Source organism: Pseudophryne corroboree, chromosome 6 (genome assembly GCF_028390025.1).
Source record: "Pseudophryne corroboree isolate aPseCor3 chromosome 6, aPseCor3.hap2, whole genome shotgun sequence".
Taxonomy (NCBI): Eukaryota; Metazoa; Chordata; class Amphibia; order Anura; family Myobatrachidae; genus Pseudophryne; species Pseudophryne corroboree.
In genome coordinates, this window is record NC_086449.1 from 502,582,484 (window position 1) to 502,609,233 (window position 26,750).

At 43.9% G+C, this 26,750-nt stretch overlaps 1 protein-coding gene across 5 annotated transcripts in view; it reads left to right on the plus strand.

Moving 5' to 3' along the window:
* PPP1R12A (protein phosphatase 1 regulatory subunit 12A) overlaps positions 1-26,750 on the plus strand; it is a 342,147-nt gene that overhangs the window by 257,181 nt on the left and 58,216 nt on the right. For all 5 annotated transcript variants that reach the window (XM_063927386.1, XM_063927383.1, XM_063927385.1 and 2 more), the window contains one exon: positions 21,305-21,370. In XM_063927386.1, the coding sequence (XP_063783456.1) occupies positions 21,305-21,370 (66 nt within the window). The remainder of the gene's footprint in view (positions 1-21,304; positions 21,371-26,750) is intronic.

Here is a 26,750-nt window from a genome sequence, read left to right on the forward strand (position 1 = left end):
ACGATTGCTCGTTGGATTTGTAGTACAATTCAGCGTGCACATTCTGTGGCAGGATTGCCACAGCCAAAATCAGTAAAAGCCCATTCCACAAGGAAGGTGGGCTCATCTTGGGCGGCTGCCCGAGGGGTCTCGGCTTTACAACTTTGCCGAGCAGCTACTTGGTCAGGGGCAAACACGTTTGCTAAATTCTACAAATTTGATACCCTGGCTGAGGAGGACCTGGAGTTCTCTCATTCGGTGCTGCAGAGTCATCCGCACTCTCCCGCCCGTTTGGGAGCTTTGGTATAATCCCCATGGTCCTTACGGAGTCCCAGCATCCACTAGGACGTCAGAGAAAATAAGATTTTACTTACCGATAAATCTATTTCTCGTAGTCCGTAGTGGATGCTGGGCGCCCATCCCTAGTGCGGATTGTCTGCAATACTTGTATATAGTTATTGTTACAAAAATTCGGGTTATTATTGTTGTGAGCCATCTTTTCAGAGGCTCCTTTGCGTTTATCATACTGTTAACTGGGTTCAGATCACAAGTTGTACGGTGTGATTGGTGTGGCTGGTATGAGTCTTACCCGGGATTCAATATCCTTCCTTATTATGTACGCTCGTCCGGGCACAGTATCCTAACTGAGGCTTGGAGGAGGGTCATAGGGGGAGGAGCCAGTGCACACCACCTGATCCTTAAGCTTTTATTTTGTGCCCTGTCTCCTGCGGAGCCGCTATATCCCCATGGTCCTTACGGAGTCCCAGCATCCACTACGGACTACGAGAAATAGATTTATCGGTAAGTAAAATCTTATTTTCTCTGACGTCCTAGTGGATGCTGGGAACTCCGTAAGGACCATGGGGAATAGACGGGCTCCGCAGGAGACTGGGCACTCTAAAAGAAAGATTAGGTACTATGTGGTGTGCACTGGCTCCTCCCTCTATGCCCCTCCTCCAGACCTCAGTTAGAATCTGTGCCCGGCCAGAGCTGGGTGCTCCTAGTGGGATCTCCTGAGCTTGCTAGAAAAGAAAGTATTTGTTAGGTTTTTTATTTTCAGTGAGATGTGCTGGCAACAGACTCACTGCTACGTGGGACTGAGGGGAGAGAAGCAAACCTACCTGCTTGCAGCTAGCTTGTGCTTCTTAGGCTACTGGACACCATTAGCTCCAGAGGGTTCGAACACAGGGCCTGACCTCGATCGTCCGTTCCCGGAGCCGCGCCGCCGTCCCCCTTGCAGAGCCAGAAGACAGAAGAGAAGCGATGAAATCGGCGGCAGAAGACTCCTGTCTTCATTAAGGTAGCGCACAGCACCGCAGCTGTGCGCCATTGCTCCCACAGCACACCACACACTCCGGTCACTGTAGGGTGCAGGGCGCTGGGGGGGGGGGCCCTGGGCAGCAATTATAATACCTTTTGGCACTTAAAATCCACATAATACAGTCTGAAAACTGTATATGTGTAAAAAAAAAAACGCCATTAAGTTACATAAAACGCGGGACAGAAGCCCGCCGCTGAGGGGGCGGGGCCTTCTTCCTCAGCACACCAGCGCCATTTTCCCTTCACAGCTCCGCTGGAAGCAGCTCCCCAGGCTCTCCCCTGCAGTATCCGGATACAAGAAGGGTAAAAAAGAGAGGGGGGGCACATAAATTTAGGCGCAAATAAGATATTTAAGCAGCTATTGGGAAAATCACTTTTTATAGTGTAAATCCCTGTGTTTATATAGCGCTGTGGTGTGTGCTGGCATACTCTCTCTCTGTCTCCCCAAAGGACTTTGTGGGGTCCTGTCCTCAGTCTGAGCATTCCCTGTGTGTGTGTGGTGTGTCGGTACGGCTGTGTCGACATGTTTGATGAGGAGGGTTACGTGGAGGCGGAGCAGGGGCAGATAAGTGTGGTGTCGCCCCCGACGGGGCCGACACCTGATTGGATGGATATGTGGAAGGTCTTAACCGACAGTGCCAACTCCTTACATAAAAGGTTCGATGACGCAGCAGCCTTGGGACAGCCGGGGTCTCAGCCCGCGCCTGCCCAGGCGACTCAGAAGCCGTCAGGGGCTCTTAAACGCCCGCTAGCTCAGATGGTAGACACAGATGTCGACACGGAGTCTGACTCCAATGTAGATGAGGATGAGACAAATGTACAGTCTACAAAAGCCATCCGATGCATGATTACTGCAATGAAAGATGTATTGCACATTTCTGATATTAACCCGGTTACCACCAAGAGGGGTATTATGTTTGGGGAGAAAAAGCAGCCAGTGACTTTTCCCCCATCTTATGAATTAAATGATTTGTGTGAAGAAGCGTGGAGTTCCCCTGATAAGAAACTAGTGATTTCTAAGAGGTTACTGATGGCGTACCCTTTCCCGCCAATGGATAGGTTACGTTGGGAAACATCCCCTAGGGTGGACAAGGCGCTAACACGCTTATCTAAAAGGGTGGCACTGCCGTCTCAGGATACGGCTGCCCTAAAGGAGCCTGCGGATAGAAAGCAGGAAGCTATCCTGAAGTCTGTGTATACACACTCTGGTACTCTACTGAGACCTGCTATTGCTTCAGCCTGGATGTGTAGTGCTGCAGCAGCATGGACTTATACCCTGTAAGACAACATTGATTCCCTCGACAGGGATACTGTTTTGCTAACCCTCAAACATATAAAAGACGTCGTCTTATATATGCGGGATGCCCAGAGGGACATTTGCCTGCTGGCATCTTGAATTAATGCAATGTCCATTTCTGCCAGGAGAGTATTATGGACTCGGCAGTGGACAGGTGATGCTGATTCTAAAAAACACATGGAGGTTTTGCCTTATAAGGGTGAGGAATTGTTTGGGGACGGTCTCTCGGACCTCGTATCCACAGCAACCGCTGGGAAGTCGACTTTTTTACCTCCGGTTCCCTCACAGCCTAAGAAAGCACCGTATTATCAAGTGCAGTCCTTTCGTCCTCAGAAAGGCAAGCGGGTCAGAGGAGCATCCTTTCTGGCCAGAGGCAAGGGTAGAGGAAAGAAGCTGCACCAGGCAGCCAGTTCCCAGGAACAAAAATCCTCCCCTGCTTCCACTAAGTCCACCGCATGACGTTGGGGCTCCACAGGCGGAGCCAGGTGCGGTAGGGGCGCGTCTCCGAAACTTCAGCAACCAGTGGGTTCGCTCACATGTGGATCTCTGGGCTGTACAAATTGTATCTCAGGGATACAAGCTGGAGTTCGAGGCAACTCCCCCTCGCCGTTACCTCAAATCAGCCTTGCCAGCTGCTCCCAGGGAAAGGGAGGTAGTACTGGCGGCAATTCACAAGCTGTACCTCCAGCAGGTGATAATCAAGGTCCCCCTCCTTCAACAGGGAAGGGGTTACTATTCCACAATGTTTGTGGTACCGAAACCGGACGGTTCGGTGAGACCTATTCTGAAATTAAAATCCTTGAACACTTATATAAAGAAGTTCAAGTTCAAAATGGAATCGCTCAGGGCGGTTATTGCAAGTCTGGAAGAGGGGGATTTTATGGTGTCGCTGGAAATCAAGGATGCTTACTTGCATGTCCCCATTTACCCACCTCACCAGGAATACCTCAGGTTTGTGGTACAGGACTGTCATTACCAATTCCAGACGTTACCGTTTGGTCTCTCCACGGCACCGAGAATATTTACCAAGGTAATGGCCGAAATGATGATACTCCTTCGGAAGAAGGGAGTTATAATTATCCCGTACTTGGACGGTCTCCTCATAAAGGCGAGGTCCAGAGAGCAGTTGTTAGTCAGCGTAGCACTCTCTCAGGAAGTGTTGCAACAGCACGGCTGGATTCTGAATATCCCAAAGTCGCAGCTGATTCCTGCGACGCGTCTGCTTTTCCTGGGCATGATTCTGGACACAGAACAGAAGAAGGTGTTTCTCCCGGTGGAGAAGGCCCAGGAATTGTCATCTCTGGTCAGGGACCTACTGAAACCAAAACAGGTGTCGGTGCATCACTGCACGCGAGTCCTGGGAAAGATGGTGGCTTCTTACGAAGCAATTCCCTTCGGCAGGTTCCATGCAAGGATCTTTCAGTGGGATCTGTTGGACAAATGGTCCGGATCGCATCTTCAGATGCATCGGTTGATCACCCTGTCCCCAAGGGCAAGGGTGTCTCTGCTGTGGTGGCTGCAGAGTGCTCATCTTCTCGAGGGCCGCAGGTTCGGCATACAGGACTGGGTCCTGGTGACCACGGATGCAAGCCTCCGAGGATGGGGGGCAGTCACTCAGGGAAGAAACTTCCAAGGACAGTGGTCAAGTCTGGAGACTTCACTACACATAAATATACTGGAACTAAGGGCCATTTACAACGCCCTGAGTCAAGCAGAGCCCCTGCTTCAAAACCACCCAGTACTGATTCACGGGTGGACATGATGGCGTCCCGCCTCAGCAAAAAGCTGAAAAAATATTGCGCCAGGTCAAGGGACCCTAAGGCGATAGCTGTGGACGCACTAGTGACACCGTGGGTGTACCAGTCGGTTTATGTGTTCCCTCCTCTTCCTCTCATACCCAAGGTACTGAGGATAGTAAGAAAGAGAGGAGTAAGAACTATACTCATCGTTCCGAATTGGCCAAGAAGAACTTGGTACCCAGAACTACAAGAAATGATCTCAGAGGACCCATGGCCTCTGCCTCTCAGACAGGACCTGTTACAGCAGGGGCCCTGTCTGTTCCAAGACTTACCGCGGCTGCGTTTGACGGCATGGCGGTTGAACGCCGGATCCTAACGGAAAAGGGCATTCCAGATGAAGTGATTCCTACGCTGATAAAAGCTAGGAAGGATGTGACAGCAAAGCATTATCACCGCATATGGCGGAAATATGTCGCTTGGTGTGAGGCCAGGAAGGCCCCAACAGAGGAATTCCAGCTGGGTCGATTTCTGCACTTCCTACAGTCAGGGGTGACTATGGGCCTAAAATTGGGGTCCATAAAGGTCTAGATTTCGGCCCTATCTATTTTCTTTCGAAAAGAACTGGCTTCACTGCCTGAAGTTCAGACGTTTGTAAAGGGAGTGCTGCATATTCAGCCCCCTTTTGTGCCTCCAGTGGCACCTTGGGATCTTAACGTTGTGTTGGATTTCCTGAAATCACACTGGTTTGAGCCACTTAGGACCGTGGAGCTAAAGTATCTCACGTGGAAGGTGGTCATGCTGTTGGCCTTAGCTTCAGCTAGGCGTGTGTCAGAATTGGCGGCTTTGTCATGTAAAAGCCCGTATCTGATCTTCCATATGGACAGGGCAGAATTGAGGACTTGTCCCCAATTTCTCCCAAAGGTGGTATCAGCGTTTCATTTGAACCAACCTATTGTGGTGCCTGCGGCTACTCGGGACTTGGAGGATTCCAAGTTGCTGGACGTAGTCCGGGCTTTGAAAATGTATGTTTCCAGGACGGCTGGAGTCAGGAAAACTGACTCGCTATTTATCCTGCATGCACCCAACAAGCTGGGTGCTCCTGCTTCAAAGCAAACTATTGCTCGCTGGATCTGTTGCACGATTCAGCTGGCACATTCTGCGGCTGGACTGCCGCATCCTAAATCATTAAAAGCCCATTCCACAAGGAAGGTGGGCTGTTCTTGGGCGGCTGCCCGAGGGGTCTCTGCTTTACAGCTTTGCCGAGCTGCTACTTGGTCGGGTTCAAACACATTTTCTAAATTCTACAAGTTTGATACCCTGGCTGAGGAGGACCTTGAGTTTGCTCATTCGGTGATGCAGAGTCATCCGCACTCTCCCGCCCGTTTGGGAGCTTTGGTATAATCCCCATGGTCCTTACGGAGTTCCCAGCATCCACTAGGATGTCAGAGAAAATAAGAATTTACTCACCGGTAATTCTATTTCTCGTAGTCCGTAGTGGATTCTGGGCGCCCGTCCCAAGTGCGGACTCTCTGCAATACATGTATATAGTTATTGCTTCACTAAAGGGTTATTGTTATGAGCCTTTCGTAAAAGGAGGCTCAGTTGTTGTTCATACTGTTAACTGGGTATGGTTATCACAAGTTGTACAGTGTGATTGGTGTGGCTGGTATGAGTCTTACCCTGGATTCCAAATCCTTTCCTTGTTGTGTCAGCTCTTCCGGGCACAGTTTCCCTAACTGAGGTCTGGAGGAGGGGCATAGAGGGAGGAGCCAGTGCACACCAGATAGTACCTAATCTTTCTTTTAGAGTGCCCAGTCTCCTGCGGAGCCCGTCTATTCCCCATGGTCCTTACGGAGTTCCCAGCATCCACTACGGACTACGAGAAATAGAATTACCGGTGAGTAAATTCTTATTTCTCTGACGTCCTAGTGGATGCTGGGAACTCCGTAAGGACCATGGGGAATAGCGGCTCCGCAGGAGACTGGGCACAAAAGTAAAAGCTTTAGGACTACCTAGTGTGCACTGGCTCCTCCCCCTATGACCCTCCTCCAAGCCTCAGTTAGATTTCTGTGCCCGGCCGAGAAGGGTGCACACTAGGGGCTCTCCTGAGCTTCTTAGTGAAAGTTTTAGTTTTAGGTTTTTTATTTTCAGTGAGACCTGCTGGCAACAGGCTCACTGCATCGAGGGACTAAGGGGAGAAGAAGCGAACTCACCTGAAGTGCAGAGTGGATTGGGCTTCTTAGGCTATTGGACACCATTAGCTCCAGAGGGACCGAACACAGGCCCAGCCTCGGAGCTCGGTCCCAGAGCCGCGCCGCCGGCCCCCTTACAGAGCCAGAAGCAAGAAGAGGTCCGGAAAAATCGGCGGCAGAAGACATCAGTCTTCAACAAGGTAGCGCACAGCACTGCAGCTGTGCGCCATTGTTACTCAGGCACACTTCACACTCCGGTCACTGAGGGTGCAGGGCGCTAGGGGGGGGGCGCCCTGAGCAGCAATGTAAAACACCTTGGCTGGCATAAATACACCACATATAACCCCCAGGGCTATATGGATGTATTTTAACCCCTGCCAGAACTTACAAAAAAGCGGGAGAAAAGGCCGCCGAGAAGGCGGCGGAGCCTATCTCCTCAGCACACTGGCGCCATTTTCCATCACAGCTCAGCTGGAAGGACGTCTCCCTGACTCTCCCCTGCAGTCCTGCACTACAGAAAAGGGTAAAAAAGAGAGGGGGGGCACTAATTTGGCGCAGTTTTGATACTAACAGCAGCTATAAAGGGAAAAGCACATTTTATAGTGGTATTCCTGTTTATATATAGCGCTCTGGTGTGTGCTGGCATACTCTCCCTCTGTCTCCCCAAAGGGCTAGTGGGGTCCTGTCCTCTATAAGAGCATTCCCTGTGTGTGTGCGGTGTGTCGGTACGATTGTGTCGACATGTTTGAGGAGGAAAATGAGATGGAGGCGGAGCAATTGCCTATTATACAGTTGTCACCCCCTGGGGAGTCGACACCTGAGTGGATGAGCTTATGGAAGGAATTGCGTGACAGTGTCAGCTCGTTACGACAGACAGTTGACGACATGAGACAGCCGGCTACTCAGCTTGCGCCTGTCCAAGGGTCTCAAACAATAGAAGAAGGGTAGGTGGACTTTTGCGCACTTGGGGAGAAGAAGCAGCACACTTAGAATGCCAAGGACATACAAACACCATATGTCAAGAGACAATTTTTGAAAGAGAAAATTGGCATCTATGGTGTGCGCTGGTTTTCCCAGGGAGTTGGCAAATGGTCATAAATTAGAATCAGATTTATGACAAGAGGACAAAGGTTTTATTCTAAATAACCATGATATAAAAATGACACAATGCATATGTCATGGTTTGGACATACAGAAACATTAAAACATATGAAACATATTGCACAGACCCTTAATTTGTAAACATGGATAATGTAAACATGAAAGAGCAGTCTTTGTGCAAAAATAGGCAGGTGAGACTTCAGACTCGTACCGTTCGGGGCATGTGGTGTGTGCCTTGATGTAAAGGTTGGGTTCCAGCTGGGCAGCCCAGCACCACACCACACGCTTAGCCCAATCGCAGATGGAAACAGCGGCGACGGCAGTGAAGATCCGATGTAGCTTGCAAGTCCCACTCCAGGCACAACGCGTTTCGGATTACTATCCTTTTTCAAGTGCATATGTTGGAGTGGTAGACAGTGTTCTATTTAAAGGGCTTTTCCGGAAATGAATGGATTCGAATTTCCCGCTGTATTCCGTTTCCACGTCTGACCGGAACCGGAAGTGTGCGTTCCACCGGTACTTGTGCGTTCCACTGGCTATCGCGGCCGGAAATACGTCGAGATATCTTGCGTTCCATAGTTTTCCGTACCGGAAGTGAGCGTTCCTTTCGGTGCGGAGTGCCTATCTTTATTCCACAACTTGATACTTTTATTCTTCATGTTATGGATGAAAGCTCGGCCAATGTATATATCGAAAAAAGGGTATTATTCCTCCACCATTTATCTTCTTAAAGAGAGGTCACGCATGCCGACATATTTCTACATGGTACTTTGTATTCCCATGAAGTCCATCCCTATCGGCAATGCTAGATTCTCTTACACTCACATAAAATAAAGGGAAGAAAGATAAAAATATGAATTAAAAAATTGTACATCACATCATGAACCATTTTAATTCAAAATCTGCATTGAGGCCGTTTGGGACCAAGGTGTTTAAGACATATATCCATTCCATTTCCTTCTTAGCTAATCGGATATCTATGTCTCTATTGCGATTAGATTCTACTACTTGTTCTATACCAATAAACCTTTTTATTTTTGATTCACAATTCTCATGACATGTTTTAAAATGCAATGATAAAGGATGGTTTAAGTTTCCTTTTCTAATATTATAGATATGCTCTGCCATACGGATCTTTAGACTACGGGCAGTCTTTCCAATATAGAAAAACCCACACACGCATTCTATTAGGTAAATGACATTCCTTGAATGACAGGTAATAAAATTCTTTAAAGTATAAGTTTTGCCATTGGCTTCAAACATGGTGGTCTTCCTAGTATTAAAAGAATTATTAGTGGATCTGCACATTAAACATGAGCCGCATCTGTGAAAGCCCCTTGTTCTTTCACTGGCAGTCTTAGAATCATATAGAGTGCTTTTTACCAGTTTGTCTTTTAAAGACGGAGCTCGTCTATATATAAATTTGGGTTTTTTAGGTAAATGATCTTTTAGGACAGGATCTTCCTGTAAGACCCGCCAGTTTTTTTGTATGCTTTTTTCTACTGCTTTGAAATGTGATCCATATTGGCAGATAAATGCCCATTGTAGTGTTGGGTCATTACCCTCATTCTTCTTTTTAGTTTTTAGCAGCTCATCTCTATTAATTTTATCGAGAGCAGTTTTTGCTTTCGTGATATTGTGCTCTGAATACCCTTTATTCTTAAAACGTTGGCCAACTTGTTCTATCTCTTTTTGACATGTTATCTCATCTGTACAGTTCCTTTTTATTCTTTTGAACTGTCCTAAAGGTATTCCTTCCAACCATGTTTGATGATGTTGGCTAGAGGCATCAATATAAGAATTGGAGTCAGTTTCTTTCCTAAATATACTTGTTGCTATAGTGTTATCTTTCACATAAATGTTGAGATCTAAAAAGGAAACTGATTTGTCACTAGTATTAAAAGTTAATAAGATATTAAAATCATTAGTATTGAGATCGGTGCAAAATGATGATAAACTTACACCGTCTCCCCTCCAAATAAAAAATACATCGTCGATAAAACGGTACCAGCACACCAGGTTTGCCCCTTGTAATTTTAGATGATTAACAGCAAGATTTTCCCAATAAGCCATGTACAAATTAGCGTAACTAGGGGCAAACCTGGTGCCCATAGCTGTACCCTGTATTTGCAAATAAAAAGAACCATTAAAAAAGAAATAATTATTATGAAGGATAAAAGAAATTGATTCAATAATGAATGCTTGCAGATCTATGGTGTATTTACTTTTTTCTAAAAAGAATCGTATTGCTTCACACCCTTTTTCCCAATTGATAATGGTATAGAGACTACTTACATCACCTGTACCGAGAATTAAATCAGACTCCCATTTAATATCTTTAAGTTTATTGAGGGTGTCAGTTGTGTCTCTTAAGTAAGAGTCATTTTCTATTACTAAGGGTTGAAGAAAATGATCCACCATAGCGGAAAGGTTCGAGGTGATACTGTTGGAGCCAGAAATGATCGGTCTTCCCGGGGGCTGGGTTAAGTGTTTATGTATTTTCGGCAATACATACATGGTTGGTATAGTGGGGTTCTGAATATTGATGAAATTATTTTCATCTTGAGTTATTATACCTTTTCGTTGTGCTTCATCAGTAAGTAATTTCAATTTCTTTATGATGCCATTTGTGGGATCACTTCTAAGTTTTTTATAGGTGTTGGCATCTCCTAATTGACGATTCACCTCATTAATATAATCATCTTTATTTAAGATGACCACCGCACCACCTTTATCGGCGGGCTTATTTATTATGTCTTTATTATCCCTTAAAGATTTTATAGCCAAATGTTCTTTTTTGGTGATGTTATATTTTCTCTTCGTGTTGTTCTGTTGTATATTCCTAATGTCCTTTTCTACTAGAGTGCTAAAGCAGTTAATGCAATTGCCTTTCATGTGTTTTGGAAAAAAGGTAGACTTGGGTTTGAACTGGGATTTTGAATTATCGTTCTGATTGGTGTTATTTTCATCCTCTTTAGTTAGAAAGAATTTTTTTATACATAATTTACGTATATATTTTTGAAGGTCTACATATACCTCAAACGGATTAGCAGATGAGGTTGGGGCAAATTTTAGACCCTTTTGAAGAACAGCTAATTCTTCTTGTTCCAAAACATGAGTGCTTAAATTAAATACCTTGCCCTTCTCAGGGCTTGTGGGGGGATTTTTTTGAGAGGGTTTATTGAACTTTTTCTTTTTTCCCCCCCTTTTGCCCCTAGTGTGTTTTTTGCCCTTAATGTTACTCAAGGGAACCTCCTTGGAGTTCTGTTGCCCCACTCTAAAAAAGAAGGATCATGTCCTGAGGAATCCCTTAATATCTCAAAACGATTTCTAACTGGTAGTTTGAAATCATTTTGACGATAGTAGTTCCTATACGGACGGTCATGCTCTACTCTTCTCCAATTACTGCTTATTTCATTACGATCAGCATATGTTTTTTGATATCGATTATAACCCCTCTGATCCTGTGTATTGAAGGATCTTGGTGTTCTATACGATTGAAAAGGTTTTTCTTTAGCATAATTCTTCCTATTGAAGGTGTTAGTTCTTAAAGGTTTATTGGGCAGGGGATGGGTTATGGTTTCTACACAATCATTTTCATTTTTTAAATCCCTTTGAAGTTTCTTTTGCTTCTTTAGTTTTAATTCCCTAGTATTTTTCTCTAATTTGAGTAGAATCTGTTTTTCTTTCGATTTAACATCCTCTAATTCCAATACAGGTTTTAGAAGAGTGTTAATGGAATCAATTTCTTTATTGAGAGATCTCAATTCTAGTTGCCGTTCTTTTATGATGCGGTCAATTAATGAATGGGAACATGTTTTGAGTATTAGATCCCAGTCATGTTTGAATTCAGATCTAGCTGATTGAAATGAAGGTGTTTTGGTTAATTGCAATCCCTTAGGTACTATATTTTTCAACTGGTACTGTTCCAGGGTTGCAATCTCCCACCAGATTCTATTTTCCTTTAACATACTCCTTTCTAATTTATTTAATAACGTACTTAAATCCTCATCACAAACACTGGAATCATCATTTATATTATCAATAAAAATGTCTCTCATTTGATTATTACGTGTTTCTCTGTAAGCAAACATCCCTGCAGCATAGACCACCTATAGGTGTTTGAAAACTGAATCAATAGAAGAAGGGTAGGTGGACTTTTGCGCACTTGGGGAGAAGAAGCAGCACACTTAGAATGCCAAGGACATACAAACACCATATGTCAAGAGACAATTTTTGAAAGAGAAAATTGGCATCTATGGTGTGCGCTGGTTTTCCCAGGGAGTTGGCAAATGGTCATAAATTAGAATCAGATTTATGACAAGAGGACAAAGGTTTTATTCTAAATAACCATGATATAAAAATGACACAATGCATATGTCATGGTTTGGACATACAGAAACATTAAAACATATGAAACATATTGCACAGACCCTTAATTTGTAAACATGGATAATGTAAACATGAAAGAGCAGTCTTTGTGCAAAAATAGGCAGGTGAGACTTCAGACTCGTACCGTTCGGGGCATGTGGTGTGTGCCTTGATGTAAAGGTTGGGTTCCAGCTGGGCAGCCCAGCACCACACCACACGCTTAGCCCAATCGCAGATGGAAACAGCGGCGACGGCAGTGAAGATCCGATGTAGCTTGCAAGTCCCACTCCAGGCACAACGCGTTTCGGATTACTATCCTTTTTCAAGTGCATATGTTGGAGTGGTAGACAGTGTTCTATTTAAAGGGCTTTTCCGGAAATGAATGGATTCGAATTTCCCGCTGTATTCCGTTTCCACGTCTGACCGGAACCGGAAGTGTGCGTTCCACCGGTACTTGTGCGTTCCACTGGCTATCGCGGCCGGAAATACGTCGAGATATCTTGCGTTCCATAGTTTTCCGTACCGGAAGTGAGCGTTCCTTTCGGTGCGGAGTGCCTATCTTTATTCCACAACTTGATACTTTTATTCTTCATGTTATGGATGAAAGCTCGGCCAATGTATATATCGAAAAAAGGGTATTATTCCTCCACCATTTATCTTCTTAAAGAGAGGTCACGCATGCCGACATATTTCTACATGGTACTTTGTATTCCCATGAAGTCCATCCCTATCGGCAATGCTAGATTCTCTTACACTCACATAAAATAAAGGGAAGAAAGATAAAAATATGAATTAAAAAATTGTACATCACATCATGAACCATTTTAATTCAAAATCTGCATTGAGGCCGTTTGGGACCAAGGTGTTTAAGACATATATCCATTCCATTTCCTTCTTAGCTAATCGGATATCTATGTCTCTATTGCGATTAGATTCTACTACTTGTTCTATACCAATAAACCTTTTTATTTTTGATTCACAATTCTCATGACATGTTTTAAAATGCAATGATAAAGGATGGTTTAAGTTTCCTTTTCTAATATTATAGATATGCTCTGCCATACGGATCTTTAGACTACGGGCAGTCTTTCCAATATAGAAAAACCCACACACGCATTCTATTAGGTAAATGACATTCCTTGAATGACAGGTAATAAAATTCTTTAAAGTATAAGTTTTGCCATTGGCTTCAAACATGGTGGTCTTCCTAGTATTAAAAGAATTATTAGTGGATCTGCACATTAAACATGAGCCGCATCTGTGAAAGCCCCTTGTTCTTTCACTGGCAGTCTTAGAATCATATAGAGTGCTTTTTACCAGTTTATCTTTTAAAGACGGAGCTCGTCTATATATAAATTTGGGTTTTTTAGGTAAATGATCTTTTAGGACAGGATCTTCCTGTAAGACCCGCCAGTTTTTTTGTATGCTTTTTTCTACTGCTTTGAAATGTGATCCATATTGGCAGATAAATGCCCATTGTAGTGTTGGGTCATTACCCTCATTCTTCTTTTTAGTTTTTAGCAGCTCATCTCTATTAATTTTATCGAGAGCAGTTTTTGCTTTCGTGATATTGTGCTCTGAATACCCTTTATTCTTAAAACGTTGGCCAACTTGTTCTATCTCTTTTTGACATGTTATCTCATCTGTACAGTTCCTTTTTATTCTTTTGAACTGTCCTAAAGGTATTCCTTCCAACCATGTTTGATGATGTTGGCTAGAGGCATCAATATAAGAATTGGAGTCAGTTTCTTTCCTAAATATACTTGTTGCTATAGTGTTATCTTTCACATAAATGTTGAGATCTAAAAAGGAAACTGATTTGTCACTAGTATTAAAAGTTAATAAGATATTAAAATCATTAGTATTGAGATCGGTGCAAAATGATGATAAACTTACACCGTCTCCCCTCCAAATAAAAAATACATCGTCGATAAAACGGTACCAGCACACCAGGTTTGCCCCTTGTAATTTTAGATGATTAACAGCAAGATTTTCCCAATAAGCCATGTACAAATTAGCGTAACTAGGGGCAAACCTGGTGCCCATAGCTGTACCCTGTATTTGCAAATAAAAAGAACCATTAAAAAAGAAATAATTATTATGAAGGATAAAAGAAATTGATTCAATAATGAATGCTTGCAGATCTATGGTGTATTTACTTTTTTCTAAAAAGAATCGTATTGCTTCACACCCTTTTTCCCAATTGATAATGGTATAGAGACTACTTACATCACCTGTACCGAGAATTAAATCAGACTCCCATTTAATATCTTTAAGTTTATTGAGGGTGTCAGTTGTGTCTCTTAAGTAAGAGTCATTTTCTATTACTAAGGGTTGAAGAAAATGATCCACCATAGCGGAAAGGTTCGAGGTGATACTGTTGGAGCCAGAAATGATCGGTCTTCCCGGGGGCTGGGTTAAGTGTTTATGTATTTTCGGCAATACATACATGGTTGGTATAGTGGGGTTCTGAATATTGATGAAATTATTTTCATCTTGAGTTAAACACCTTGGTCCCAAACGGCCTCAATGCAGATTTTGAATTAAAATGGTTCATGATGTGATGTACAATTTTTTAATTCATATTTTTATCTTTCTTCCCTTTATTTTATGTGAGTGTAAGAGAATCTAGCATTGCCGATAGGGATGGACTTCATGGGAATACAAAGTACCATGTAGAAATATGTCGGCATGCGTGACCTCTCTTTAAGAAGATAAATGGTGGAGGAATAATACCCTTTTTTCGATATATACATTGTCCGAGCTTTCATCCATAACATGAAGAATAAAAGTATCAAGTTGTGGAATAAAGATAGGCACTCCGCACCGAAAGGAACGCTCACTTCCGGTACGGAAAACTATGGAACGCAAGATATCTCGACGTATTTCCGGCCGCGATAGCCAGTGGAACGCACAAGTACCGGTGGAACGCACACTTCCGGTTCCGGTCAGACGTGGAAACGGAATACAGCGGGAAATTCGAATCCATTCATTTCCGGAAAAGCCCTTTAAATAGAACACTGTCTACCACTCCAACATATGCACTTGAAAAAGGATAGTAATCCGAAACGCGTTGTGCCTGGAGTGGGACTTGCAAGCTACATCGGATCTTCACTGCCGTCGCCGCTGTTTCCATCTGCGATTGGGCTAAGCGTGTGGTGTGGTGCTGGGCTGCCCAGCTGGAACCCAACCTTTACATCAAGGCACACACCACATGCCCCGAACGGTACGAGTCTGAAGTCTCACCTGCCTATTTTTGCACAAAGACTGCTCTTTCATGTTTACATTATCCATGTTTACAAATTAAGGGTCTGTGCAATATGTTTTATATGTTTTAATGTTTCTGTATGTCCAAACCATGACATATGCATTGTGTCATTTTTATATCATGGTTATTTAGAATAAAACCTTTGTCCTCTTGTCATAAATCTGATTCTAATTTATGACCATTTGCCAACTCCCTGGGAAAACCAGCGCACACCATAGATGCCAATTTTCTCTTTCAACAAGGGTCTCAAACGCCATCAGGGGCTTTAAAACGCCCGTTACCTCAAATGGCAGACACAGACACGGATACTGACTCCAGTGTCGACGATGATGAGACAAACGTGACTTCCACTAGGGCCACACGTTACATGATTGAAGCAATTAAAAATGTATTGCATATCTCTGATAATACAAGTACCACTAAAAAGGGTATTATGTTTGGTGAGAAAAAACTGCCTGTAGTTTTTCCTGTATCCGAGGAATTAAATGAAGTGTGTGATGAGGCGTGGGTTTCCCCCGATAAAAAACTGATAATTCCTAAAATGTTATTGGCATCGTACCCTTTCCCGCCAGAGGATAGGGCACGTTGGGAAACACCCCCTAGGGTGGATAAAGCGCTCACACGTTTGTCAAAACAGGTAGCACTACCTTCTCCTGATACGGCCGCCCTAAAGGAACCTGCCGATAGAAAGCTGGAGAATATCCTAAAATGTATACACTCTCACACGGGTGTTATACTGCGACCAGCAATCGCCTCAGCCTGGATGTGCAGTGCGGGCCTGGCGTGGTCGGATTCCCTGACTGAAAATATTGATACCCTAGATAGGGACAGTATATTACTGACTATAGAGCATTTGAAGGATGCATTTCTATATATGCGTGATGCACAGAGGGATATTTGCCGACTGGCATCAAGAGTTAGCGCGCTGTCCATTTCTGCTAGAAGAGGTTTATGGACGCGGCAGTGGTCAGGTGATGCGGATTCTAAAAGGCACATGGAAGTATTGCCTTATAAGGGGGAGGAGTTATTTGGGGTAGGTCTATCAGACCTGGTAGCCACGGCAACTGCTGGAAAATCCACATTTTTACCCCAGGTAGCTTCTCAACCTAAGAAGACGCCGTATTATCAGGCGCAGTCCTTTCGGCCCCATAAGGGCAAGCGGGCAAAAGGCGCCTCATTTATGCCCCGTGGCAGAGGGAGAGGAAAAAGGCTGCAACAAACAGCCAGTTCCCAGGAACAAAAGCCCTCTCCCGCCTCCACAAAGTCCTCAGCATGACGCTGGGGCTTTACAAGCAGACACGGTGGGGGCCCGTCTCAAGAAGTTCAGTGCGCAGTGGGCCCACTCGCAAGTGGACTCCTGGATCCTTCAGGTGGTATCTCAGGGGTACAAATTGGAATTCGAGACGTCTCCCCCTCGCCGTTTTCTAAAGTCTGCTTTACCGACGTCTCCCTCAGACAGGGAGGCAGTATTGGATGCCATTCACAAGCTGTATTCCCAGCAGGTGATAATCAAGGTACCCCTCCTACAACAGGGAAAGGGGTACTATTCCACACTATTTGTGGTACCGAAGCCGGACGGCTCGGTGAGACCAATTTTAAACCTAAAATCCTTGAACACTTACATACAAAGGTTCAAATTCAAGATGGAGTCACTCAGAGCAGTGATTGCAAACCTGGAAGACAGGGACTATATGGTGTCTCTGGACATCAAAGATGCTTACCTACATGTCCCAATTTGCCCTTCTCACCAAGGGTACCTCAGGTTTGTGGTACAGAACTGTCACTATCCGTTTCAGACGCTGCCGTTTGGATTGTCCACGGCACCCCGGGTCTTTACCAAGGTAATGGCCGAAATGATGATACTCCTTCGAAGGAAGGGAGTTTTAGTGATCCCTTACTTGGACGATCTCCTGATAAGGGCAAGATCCAGGGAACAGTTGGAAGTCGGGGTAGCACTATCTCAGATAGTGCTGCGCCAGCACGGTTGGATTCTCAATATTCCAAAATCTCAGCTGATCCCGACTACCCGACTCCTATTCCTAGGGATGATCCTGGACACAGTCCAGAAAAAGGTGTTTCTCCCGGAGGAGAAAGCCAGGGAGTTATCCGAACTAGTCAGAAATCTCCTAAAACCAGGCCAAGTCTCAGTGCATCAATGCACGAGGGTCCTGGGAAAGATGGTGGCTTCTTACGAAGCAATCCCATTCAGCAGATTCCACGCAAGAACCTTCCAGTGGGATCTGCTAGACAAATGGTCCGGGTCGCATCTTCAGATGCATCAGCGGATAATCTTGTCACCAAGGACAAGGGTGTCTCTCCTGTGGTGGTTGCAGAGTGCTCATCTTCTAGAGGGCCGCAGATTCGGCATTCAGGACTGGGTCCTGGTGACCACGGATGCCAGCCTGAGAGGCTGGGGAGCAGTCACACAGGGACGAAATTTCCAGGGCTTGTGGTCAAGCCTGGAGACATCACTTCACATAAATATCCTGGAGCTAAGGGCCATCTACAATGCTCTAAGCCTAGCAAGACCTCTGCTTCAAGGTCAGCCGGTGCTGATCCAGTCAGACAACATCACGGCAGTCGCCCACGTAAACAGACAGGGCGGCACAAGAAGCAGAAGGGCAATGACAGAAGTTGCAAGGATTCTTCGCTGGGCGGAAAATCATGTGATAGCACTGTCAGCAGTGTTCATTCCGGGAGTGGACAACTGGGAAGCAGACTTCCTCAGCAGACACGACCTCCATCCGGGGGAGTGGGGACTTCACCCAGAAGTCTTCCACATGATTGTGAACCGTTGGGAAAAACCAAAGGTGGACATGATGGCGTCCCGCCTCAACAAAAAACTGGACAGGTATTGCGCCAGGTCAAGGGACCCTCAGGCAATAACTGTGGACGCTCTGGTAACACCTTGGGTGTACCAGTCAGTGTATGTGTTCCCTCCTCTGCCTCTCATACCCAAGGTACTGAGGATCATAAGAAGGAGAGGAGTAAGGACTATACTCGTGGCTCCGGATTGGCCAAGAAGGACTTGGTACCCGGAACTTCAAGAGATGCTCACAGAGGACCCGTGGCCTCTACCTCTAAGAAAGGACCTGCTTCAGCAGGGACCCTGTCTGTTCCAAGACTTACCGTGGCTGCGTTTGACGGCTTGGCGGTTGAACGCCGGATCCTGAAGGAAAAAGGCATTCCGGATGAAGTCATCCCTACCCTGATCAAAGCCAGGAAGGATGTAACCGTGCAACATTATCACCGGATTTGGCGTAAATATGTTGCGTGGTGCGAGGCCAGGAAGGCCCCTACAGAGGAATTTCAACTGGGTAGTTTCCTACATTTCCTGCAAACAGGACTGTCTATGGGCCTAAAATTAGGGTCCATTAAGGTTCAAATTTCGGCCCTGTCGATTTTCTTCCAGAAAGAACTGGCTTCAGTTCCTGAAGTTCAGACGTTTGTCAAGGGGGTACTGCATATACAGCCTCCTTTTGTGCCTCCAGTGGCACCTTGGGATCTCAATGTAGTTTTGGGGTTCCTAAAATCACATTGGTTTGAACCACTCTCCACTGTGGACTTAAAATATCTCACTTGGAAAGTGGTAATGTTGTTAGCCCTGGCTTCAGCCAGGCGTGTCTCAGAATTGGCGGCTTTATCCTATAAAAGCCCTTACCTAATTTTTCATACGGACAGGGCAGAATTGAGGACTCGTCCTCAATTTCTCCGTAAGGTGGTTTCAGCATTTCACTTGAACCAGCCTATTGTGGTGCCTGCGGCTACTAGGGACTTGGAGGACTCCAAGTTGCTGGACGTAGTCAGGGCCCTGAAAATATATGTTTCCAGGACGGCTGGAGTCAGGAAATCTGACTCGCTGTTTATCCTGTATGCACCCAATAAGCTGGGTGCTCCTGCTTCTAAGCAGACTATTGCTCGTTGGATTTGTAGTACAATTCCGCTTGCACATTCTGTGGCAGGCCTGCCACAGCCTAAATCTGTAAAAGCCCATTCCACAAGGAAGGTGGGCTCATCTTGGGCGGCTGCCCGAGGGGTCTCGGCTTTACAACTTTGCCGAGCAGCTACTTGGTCAGGGGCAAACACGTTTGCTAAATTCTACAAATTTGATACCCTGGCTGAGGAGGACCTGGAGTTCTCTCATTCGGTGCTGCAGAGTCATCCGCACTCTCCCGCCCGTTTGGGAGCTTTGGTATAATCCCCATGGTCCTTACGGAGTTCCCAGCATCCACTAGGACGTCAGAGAAAATAAGAATTTACTTACCGATAATTCTATTTCTCATAGTCCGTAGTGGATACTGGGCGCCCATCCCAAGTGCGGATTGTCTGCAATACTTGTACATAGTTATTGTTACAAAAATCGGGTTATTATTGTTGTGAGCCATCTTTCAGAGGCTCCTCTGTTATCATGCTGTTAACTGGGTTCAGATCACAGGTTGTACGGTGTGATTGGTGTGACTGGTATGAGTCTTACCCGGGATTCAAAATCCTTCCTTATTGTGTACGCTCGTCCGGGCACAGTATCCTAACTGAGGCTTGGAGGAGGGTCATAGGGGGAGGAGCCAGTGCACACCAGGTAGTCCTAAAGCTTTTACTTTTGTGCCCAGTCTCCTGCGGAGCCGCTATTCCCCATGGTCCTTACGGAGTTCCCAGCATCCACTACGGACTATGAGAAATAGAATTATCGGTAAGTAAATTCTTATTTTTTTCCCCCTACTGTCATAACTATAATAGCAAACACATTTAATAAAGGGACAACACGTTGCTTTACTATCCCCTAAAACATCATTATATAACCTCATCCAACCCAACATTACAGTATATTTGAGCTTACCATACTATCCCTCCTAAATGTCCAAGTTTAAAAGGGGTAGTACGGTAAGCCTACATATACTGTATATTATACTTGTATTATACAGGTTGAGTATCCCTTATCCAAAATGCTTGGGACCAGAGGTATTTTGGATATCGGATTTTTCCGTATTTTGGAATAATTACATACCATAATGAGATATCATGGTGATGGGACCTAAATCTAAGCACAGAATGCATTTATGTTACATATACACCTTATACACACAACCTGAAGGTAATTTTAGCAAATATTTTTTATAACTTTGTGCATTAAACAAAGTGCGTCTACATTCACACAATTCATTTATGTTTCATATACACCTTATACATACAGCCTTAAGGTCATACAATACAATATTTTTAATAACCTAATGTATTAAACAAAATTTGTGTACATTGAGCCATCAAAAAACAATGGTTTCACTATCTCACTCAAAAAAGTCTGTATTTCGGAATATTCCGTATTTCGGAATATTTGGATATGGGATACTCAGCCTGTATTATACTGTATGCTGAGCTCTATGCACATACGCCAGTTCCAACTTAACATTCTACCCAACAAACCTCAATCCTCATGTAACATTTAACCCCACATGACATTAATGCTTCCATGTGCACACAAGTTGCAACATACTTCCCTGCATTAGCGCTTCCATCCATGCACACACACCTGTATTTATGTTGATTAACTCTCTCATGCAGGCATATATGTCCACATAACATTATCCCTAGGAAACATAACCTTAAAAAAAAAAACCTAACACCTGCTCTATAGAAAGCTGTGGAAGGCATCTAAATTCTCAAAATTTGATGATGCTAAGACCGGCCCAAGGACACTGTTCCTATATTATATGTCGCCTTGCTTGCCTGTGGTGTACAGATGCTTAGTAATTTATGAAGAAGTTGCCAAATTGAGAATTTTTACATTTGACTCCATGTTTGGACTTATTGACCTCATGAAAAGTATACAGAGACCATGGCAGGATGTAATGGCATCAGGAAAAAGGCCAATATCGCCCCGGCATCATGCACCTCCGGCACACTTGGACATCATTACATCCTGCCCCATGTGTTTGTTTATGGTTATTTTCAAGTAGCCACTTTCAATGGTCATGAATGGTGTGTTAATCTTTGGTAAAATATATTGTGTACTTCCACTATATCACCTATTTTTGCTTTACAGAGTGATGAAAATGAACAAGATCAGCAATCTGATACAGATGAGAGTTCAAATAAGAAGGACAGTCGAGTAAGTTTTCTAAAATGATCAATCTGCATCTCTTGTTAAATCTATTCTGTCACACAGGTTCTTTTTGTAACGTGAAAAATTTCCCTTTTAGAGAGCCTACCCATAATGGGTGGTCTCTTACATACCTCCCCTTATTGCATCTAGGTGTGAGGTTTGTCTATGGAGAACTCCTCTATCAAATAAGACTGCTGAGCCACTGAAACCCCATTGGTGTCAGCATCTTAGGAAATCATTCAAACTTTAAAATTAAGTTGCTTTTGGAGCAATGGGTGGGCTGACAGACCATTTTCACATGTCCATCCCTATGCCCTCTCATGGCTATCACTGTAACTGGAAAAGGGTCCTCTGGAGAGTGTACACATACTTTTCTATGATGTATGAGAAGTGCTTTCTAGTGTTTAGACAATGTCTAGGTCGACCCCATATGGTCGACATGCATTATGTCAACCTGGAAAAGGTCGTAGGTTCAAATTGTCGTCATGGCAATGGTCGACACAACTTTTTAAGGGTTTTTATTGCATTTTTTTTTACACCTTTTCATACTCTACCATCCACGTGGACTACTATTGGGAATAGTAACATTTGCCCGCAGCTTGCTAGCCATACAAGGGGTCGCGGTACACTAATTGGGGTTCCTTGTGCGCTGACTGAAAAACGACAAAAAAATGTTACTGACCATTTTCCGTGTCGTCTGTTTCATTTGTTGACCTTTTGTACATGTCTACATTTTCCTGTGTTGACCTTTTCATAGGTTGTCCTTGTGCCAGTGTTGACCTAATGCATGTTGACTATATGGGGCTACCTAGACATTGTTGCTCTTCTCTACCACGCCCATGAGAAGTTTGGAATGGTTTCATTCATATTGGATTTAAAATCAAAGGGTTTTTTTTGTCTTTGCTTTCTTAGCCAAAATAAACCTAAAATATGAGAAGTGATCTTGCTCAAAATATACATTTAAAAGCTTACGTTCTCTATTTTCCCATGTCTTGTGGTACATTTTATGTCCATTGCTGATTGCCTTAGGGAAAACATGAACTTAATAGGCAGTATTCAATACCTGTCGGACGCGGCACCGTTTCTGACAGGTTGCCATTCCGACAGGGCCAGACAGTCGGAATGGCAACCTGTCGGAACCGGTCTATTCAATGCTTTTGCTTTCCGACACTCCCCTTGTCGGAAGGTGGCCAATCAGTCGGATTGTTGGCGGATTGCTGCCGGCTTTCCCCCCTTGGGTATTAGTTAAAAGGGATGTTTGCTGCGTGGTTGTGGCGCCATTTTGGTAACCTGCAGAGTTGGGAGAGGTGCTGCAGAGTGCTGATTTGGCTGTGGTAAAGTGCACCCTGGTGAACTAAACGCCCAGCAAGCCTTCATCTACAGACAGTGTTAGACAGAGGGGAGATCGTTTTAGGACTGTTTTCTACACTGTAAGTAGCAACTGTGGGATATGTGTGTATGACGTTGCATGTGTACTGCATGGGTGCTTTTGTGAGGTCATTTTGGGTGGTTGGTTTGTTTGAGTGCAGCATGTAATGTTTGTTTTGGGGAGGGGTGCATGTGGTGTACTTTGGGCTTGCTTGGATGTGTTTGGGGTTTGTTTAAAATGTGTGCAGGGGTGCTTTTTATTTGTTTTATACTGTTTGGGGTATTGCTTATTGTAATGTTGGGGTGTAAGGGTGACTTTGGAGTAGTTAGGGGATGTTTGGGTGGGGTATGTATAGTTTTTAAATGTGTGCAGGGCTGCTTTTAAATATAATTAAGCTGTTTGGGGTATTTCATCATGTAATGTTGGGGTGCAGGGGTGACTTTGGTGTACTGTAAAGATGTTTGGGTGGGGTTTGTGTATTTTTATAATGTGTGCAGGTCTGCTTTTAAATTGGTTTAAGCTGTTTGGGGTATTGCATTATGTAATGTTGGGTTGTTTGGTTGACTTAGGGGTACTTTAATGCTGTTTGGGCGGGGTCTTTTTCTATTTTTACAAAATGGATGCTGATGTGGTTATTTACAATGGTTTCCAGTTTGGGCTTGGTGCTTCATGCAATGGTGGGGGGACTTTGGGTTACTTTGATGCAGTTTGGGTGGGGTTTGTGTTTTTTTTTTGTGTGTTTTTTTAAATGGATGCAGGGATGCTTTTAAGTTATTTAGGTGGCAGGGCATGCTGGGCTTTGTAGTTCCACAACATTTTTCCTATCTCAATCATGAAACAGCGATGACTGGTTTAGGATAAAGGAGTCGTGGGATGACCCAGGAAATCACACAAAAATGTTTGTAAAAATAATTTTGGCATCACAGACCGCCTGAACATTCATGGAATGGAAGTGTTTTCGCTTTTGAAAACATTCTTCTGAATCCCTGGGCGGTCTGAATTGTACATGCGTACAGTCAATCGTGCCCAGAACATTGGGGAATTTCCATTTTTCCAAAAATCCGAATTTGATCTGATTCCACTTGCTCTTTGTATCTGGTAATTTAATAAACTGGGTCGTTAATTTGCTGAATGCCTTAATGACCTGGGTAATACAGCGTGACAGTGTCGGCTATGAAAAACCGCATGTTTGTAACAAAGCAGGCTGGAATGTTCCTGACGCCAAAAAGTGCAACATAGCCATCAGTTTCTGGAAACCACTGACGGCGTAATTTTTTCATTCCCGAGGTTCCAGGTCTGCCTCCAACAGATCGTAGAGCGAGTAGATTTCCCGAGCTGATAAGTGATAACATTGTATCACCCCAGGCTCGGTGAGATCCTCTAGTACACGCCTAGTACGATACTGGCGTGTACTTGGAAATGATACACGCACAGACTCGCCCAATGGAGTTATTTGCTGATCACCATCCTGAAGATCACTTTCCTCTTCCACACTTGCCTGGATCAAGAACATCACAATGACATCTGCAAAAGGCACCGTTATTGTAGGCAGTGGTTAGAAAGAAAGAAAGAAAAAAGGATATTATAAAAAAAAACGCCGATTGCCCTAAAAAAATGAATGTGTGTGTGTGTATGTATATATATATATATATATATATATATATATATATATATATATATATATATATATATATATACATACACACACACACACACACACACACACACACACACACACACACAATAAAAAATAAGGCAGCAGCATCCAATATAAATTTTATATAGATTTCATAGAGCAAAAACAGGATACTCCTTCACAAAGTGCATCGTGCAACAGACAAAAGCAGGAGACCAAAGTTGTAAGCAAAGGGCATAACATATTGCTACTTATCCGTTAGTAGTGAATACATAGGTCCTCCTGCAGTAAATGCATGTCTCTGGCTCGACAGCCGTTTCGGTGTGCAACCCACACCTTAATCATGAGCTTGTGAGAAAGGTCTATATAAATGCCCGGAAGCATATTAACAAACGGACTCACCTGATAGGTGGGATGCATCTGCATTTATAGGTCTTCAAAAAATGTCCTTCCCCAACTTAACGGAGATTTTGCCCCTTGAGTCCTTGCATAATAACTGAGATCATAATACGCCCATCCGATAAAGGCGGGGGCATCGTCTTATTGGATAGGGTGGATTATGTCCAAGAGATTAAGAGGCAATTATCAGATTCAGGTTGTAATAAAATGTTGAGTTACGACCCCACCTATATCTATAAAAAGGAGATTGATAATGTCATTGACCTTGGATTGAAAAGTAGTTGGATAGATGAGCCTACTTCCTACTTTCTGACTCAGACGTATCCTAGGATACCTTTGATTTATGTCCTCCCGAAAATACATAAGACACTGGTGCGACCACCGGGTAGACCAATAATCTTGTCATGTAGCTCACTATGTCAGCCCATTTCCCAGTACATCAACTTTTGGCAACAACCGGTGGTTCAAAATATGGATTATTTTATTAAAAATACCACCGACTTTATCCAGCAACTTGAAGCACTTGCCACTTTACCAGAGGGTAGTCTATTAGTTACGTTAGACATTGCAAGCCTCTATACTAACATCTCACATACTGATGGCTTAGATTCTGTGTGGGCGTTGGTCACCTCCAGTCCACACTGAGGGTCCAAATGTTGAATTTTTATTATTACTTATTGAGATTGTGTTATGCAAAAATGTATTTTCTTTTTGAAAATTATTTTTTCTTGCAGCTCAGAGGGACTGCGATGGGGTCCAACATGGCCCCATCGTTTCACTTACTTTATTATAAGTTTATTCATTTTTATACACTTTATATTGACGACCTGTTCCTGGTGTGGACTGGAGGTGCGGAAAGCCTTACTGAGTTTGTTAATGTCCTTAATGCCTTGAACACCACCATTAGGTTCACACTCTCCTTTAGTGAAGCTACGGCCAATTTTTTGGATGGGAGTGTTTCTAATTCTGGGGGTGTCACCTCTACACGTATTTTTCAAAAGCCGACAGATAAGAATATGTTATTGGTGGCAGATAGTTTTCATCCACTTCCTCTTAAGCGAGGCCTACCCTTATCACAACTTTTGCGAGTGGCACAAATTACTTCTGAAACTGATGAACTTCCAGTTGCATTGAACGAAATGGGCAAGCGTTTTATTGCAAGAGGTTATACTGAGCATGAGATCACTGAAGCTATTACCCATTGCATGAATCTTACCCGTTAGGAGGCCTTGCTAGGCAATAAACGGGACACGGAGGCAGATCGATTGGTTTTTACATCTATGTATTCTAATGCCTCAAAACACATTCGCAGCACTATTTTGAAACATTGGCATATACTGCAATCAGATGAGACCATTGGTCAGTTATGCCAGAATGTTCCACTTTTCTGCTATAAACGCAACCAAAGTGTGAAAGATATAATAGCAAAGTCTGACACAGGTCCGATTACGAAGAAAACCTGGCTGTGTGCGAAGAATGGTGTTTTCAAATGCCACGGATGTGTGAACTGTCAATTTCTCCTTTTGGGTGACAAATTCAAAGATTTTGCAAAGGTCATAATACATACTATCCGTTACCGCTTGGACTGTGACAGTCGCTTTGTTGTATATATCATCACTCGCCCATGCCACAAGTTATATGTGGGCAAAACAATTAGATTATTGAAAGAGCGCATTGCGATGCATCGCTCGTCTTTTAAAAAAGTTAAGTTGAAACTGGATGTAAACACACCCCCAGTGGCGAGACACTGCGCTGTGCAAACACAAACTTTCTGACTTTCACTGTATGCCTATCGACCATTTACCACCCTTAAGATGTGGGGGTGACCGCAATAAGTTAATACTACAAAGGGAGTGCTTCTGGATTCCTCAACTTAATACGGTGACACCATATGGTCTCAAAGAGGAACAGTCCCTTAATTGTTTTATTTAGGAGAGTGGTGAACCTGATTGGTGGTGTTCCTAAGCATGTTACATTTATTT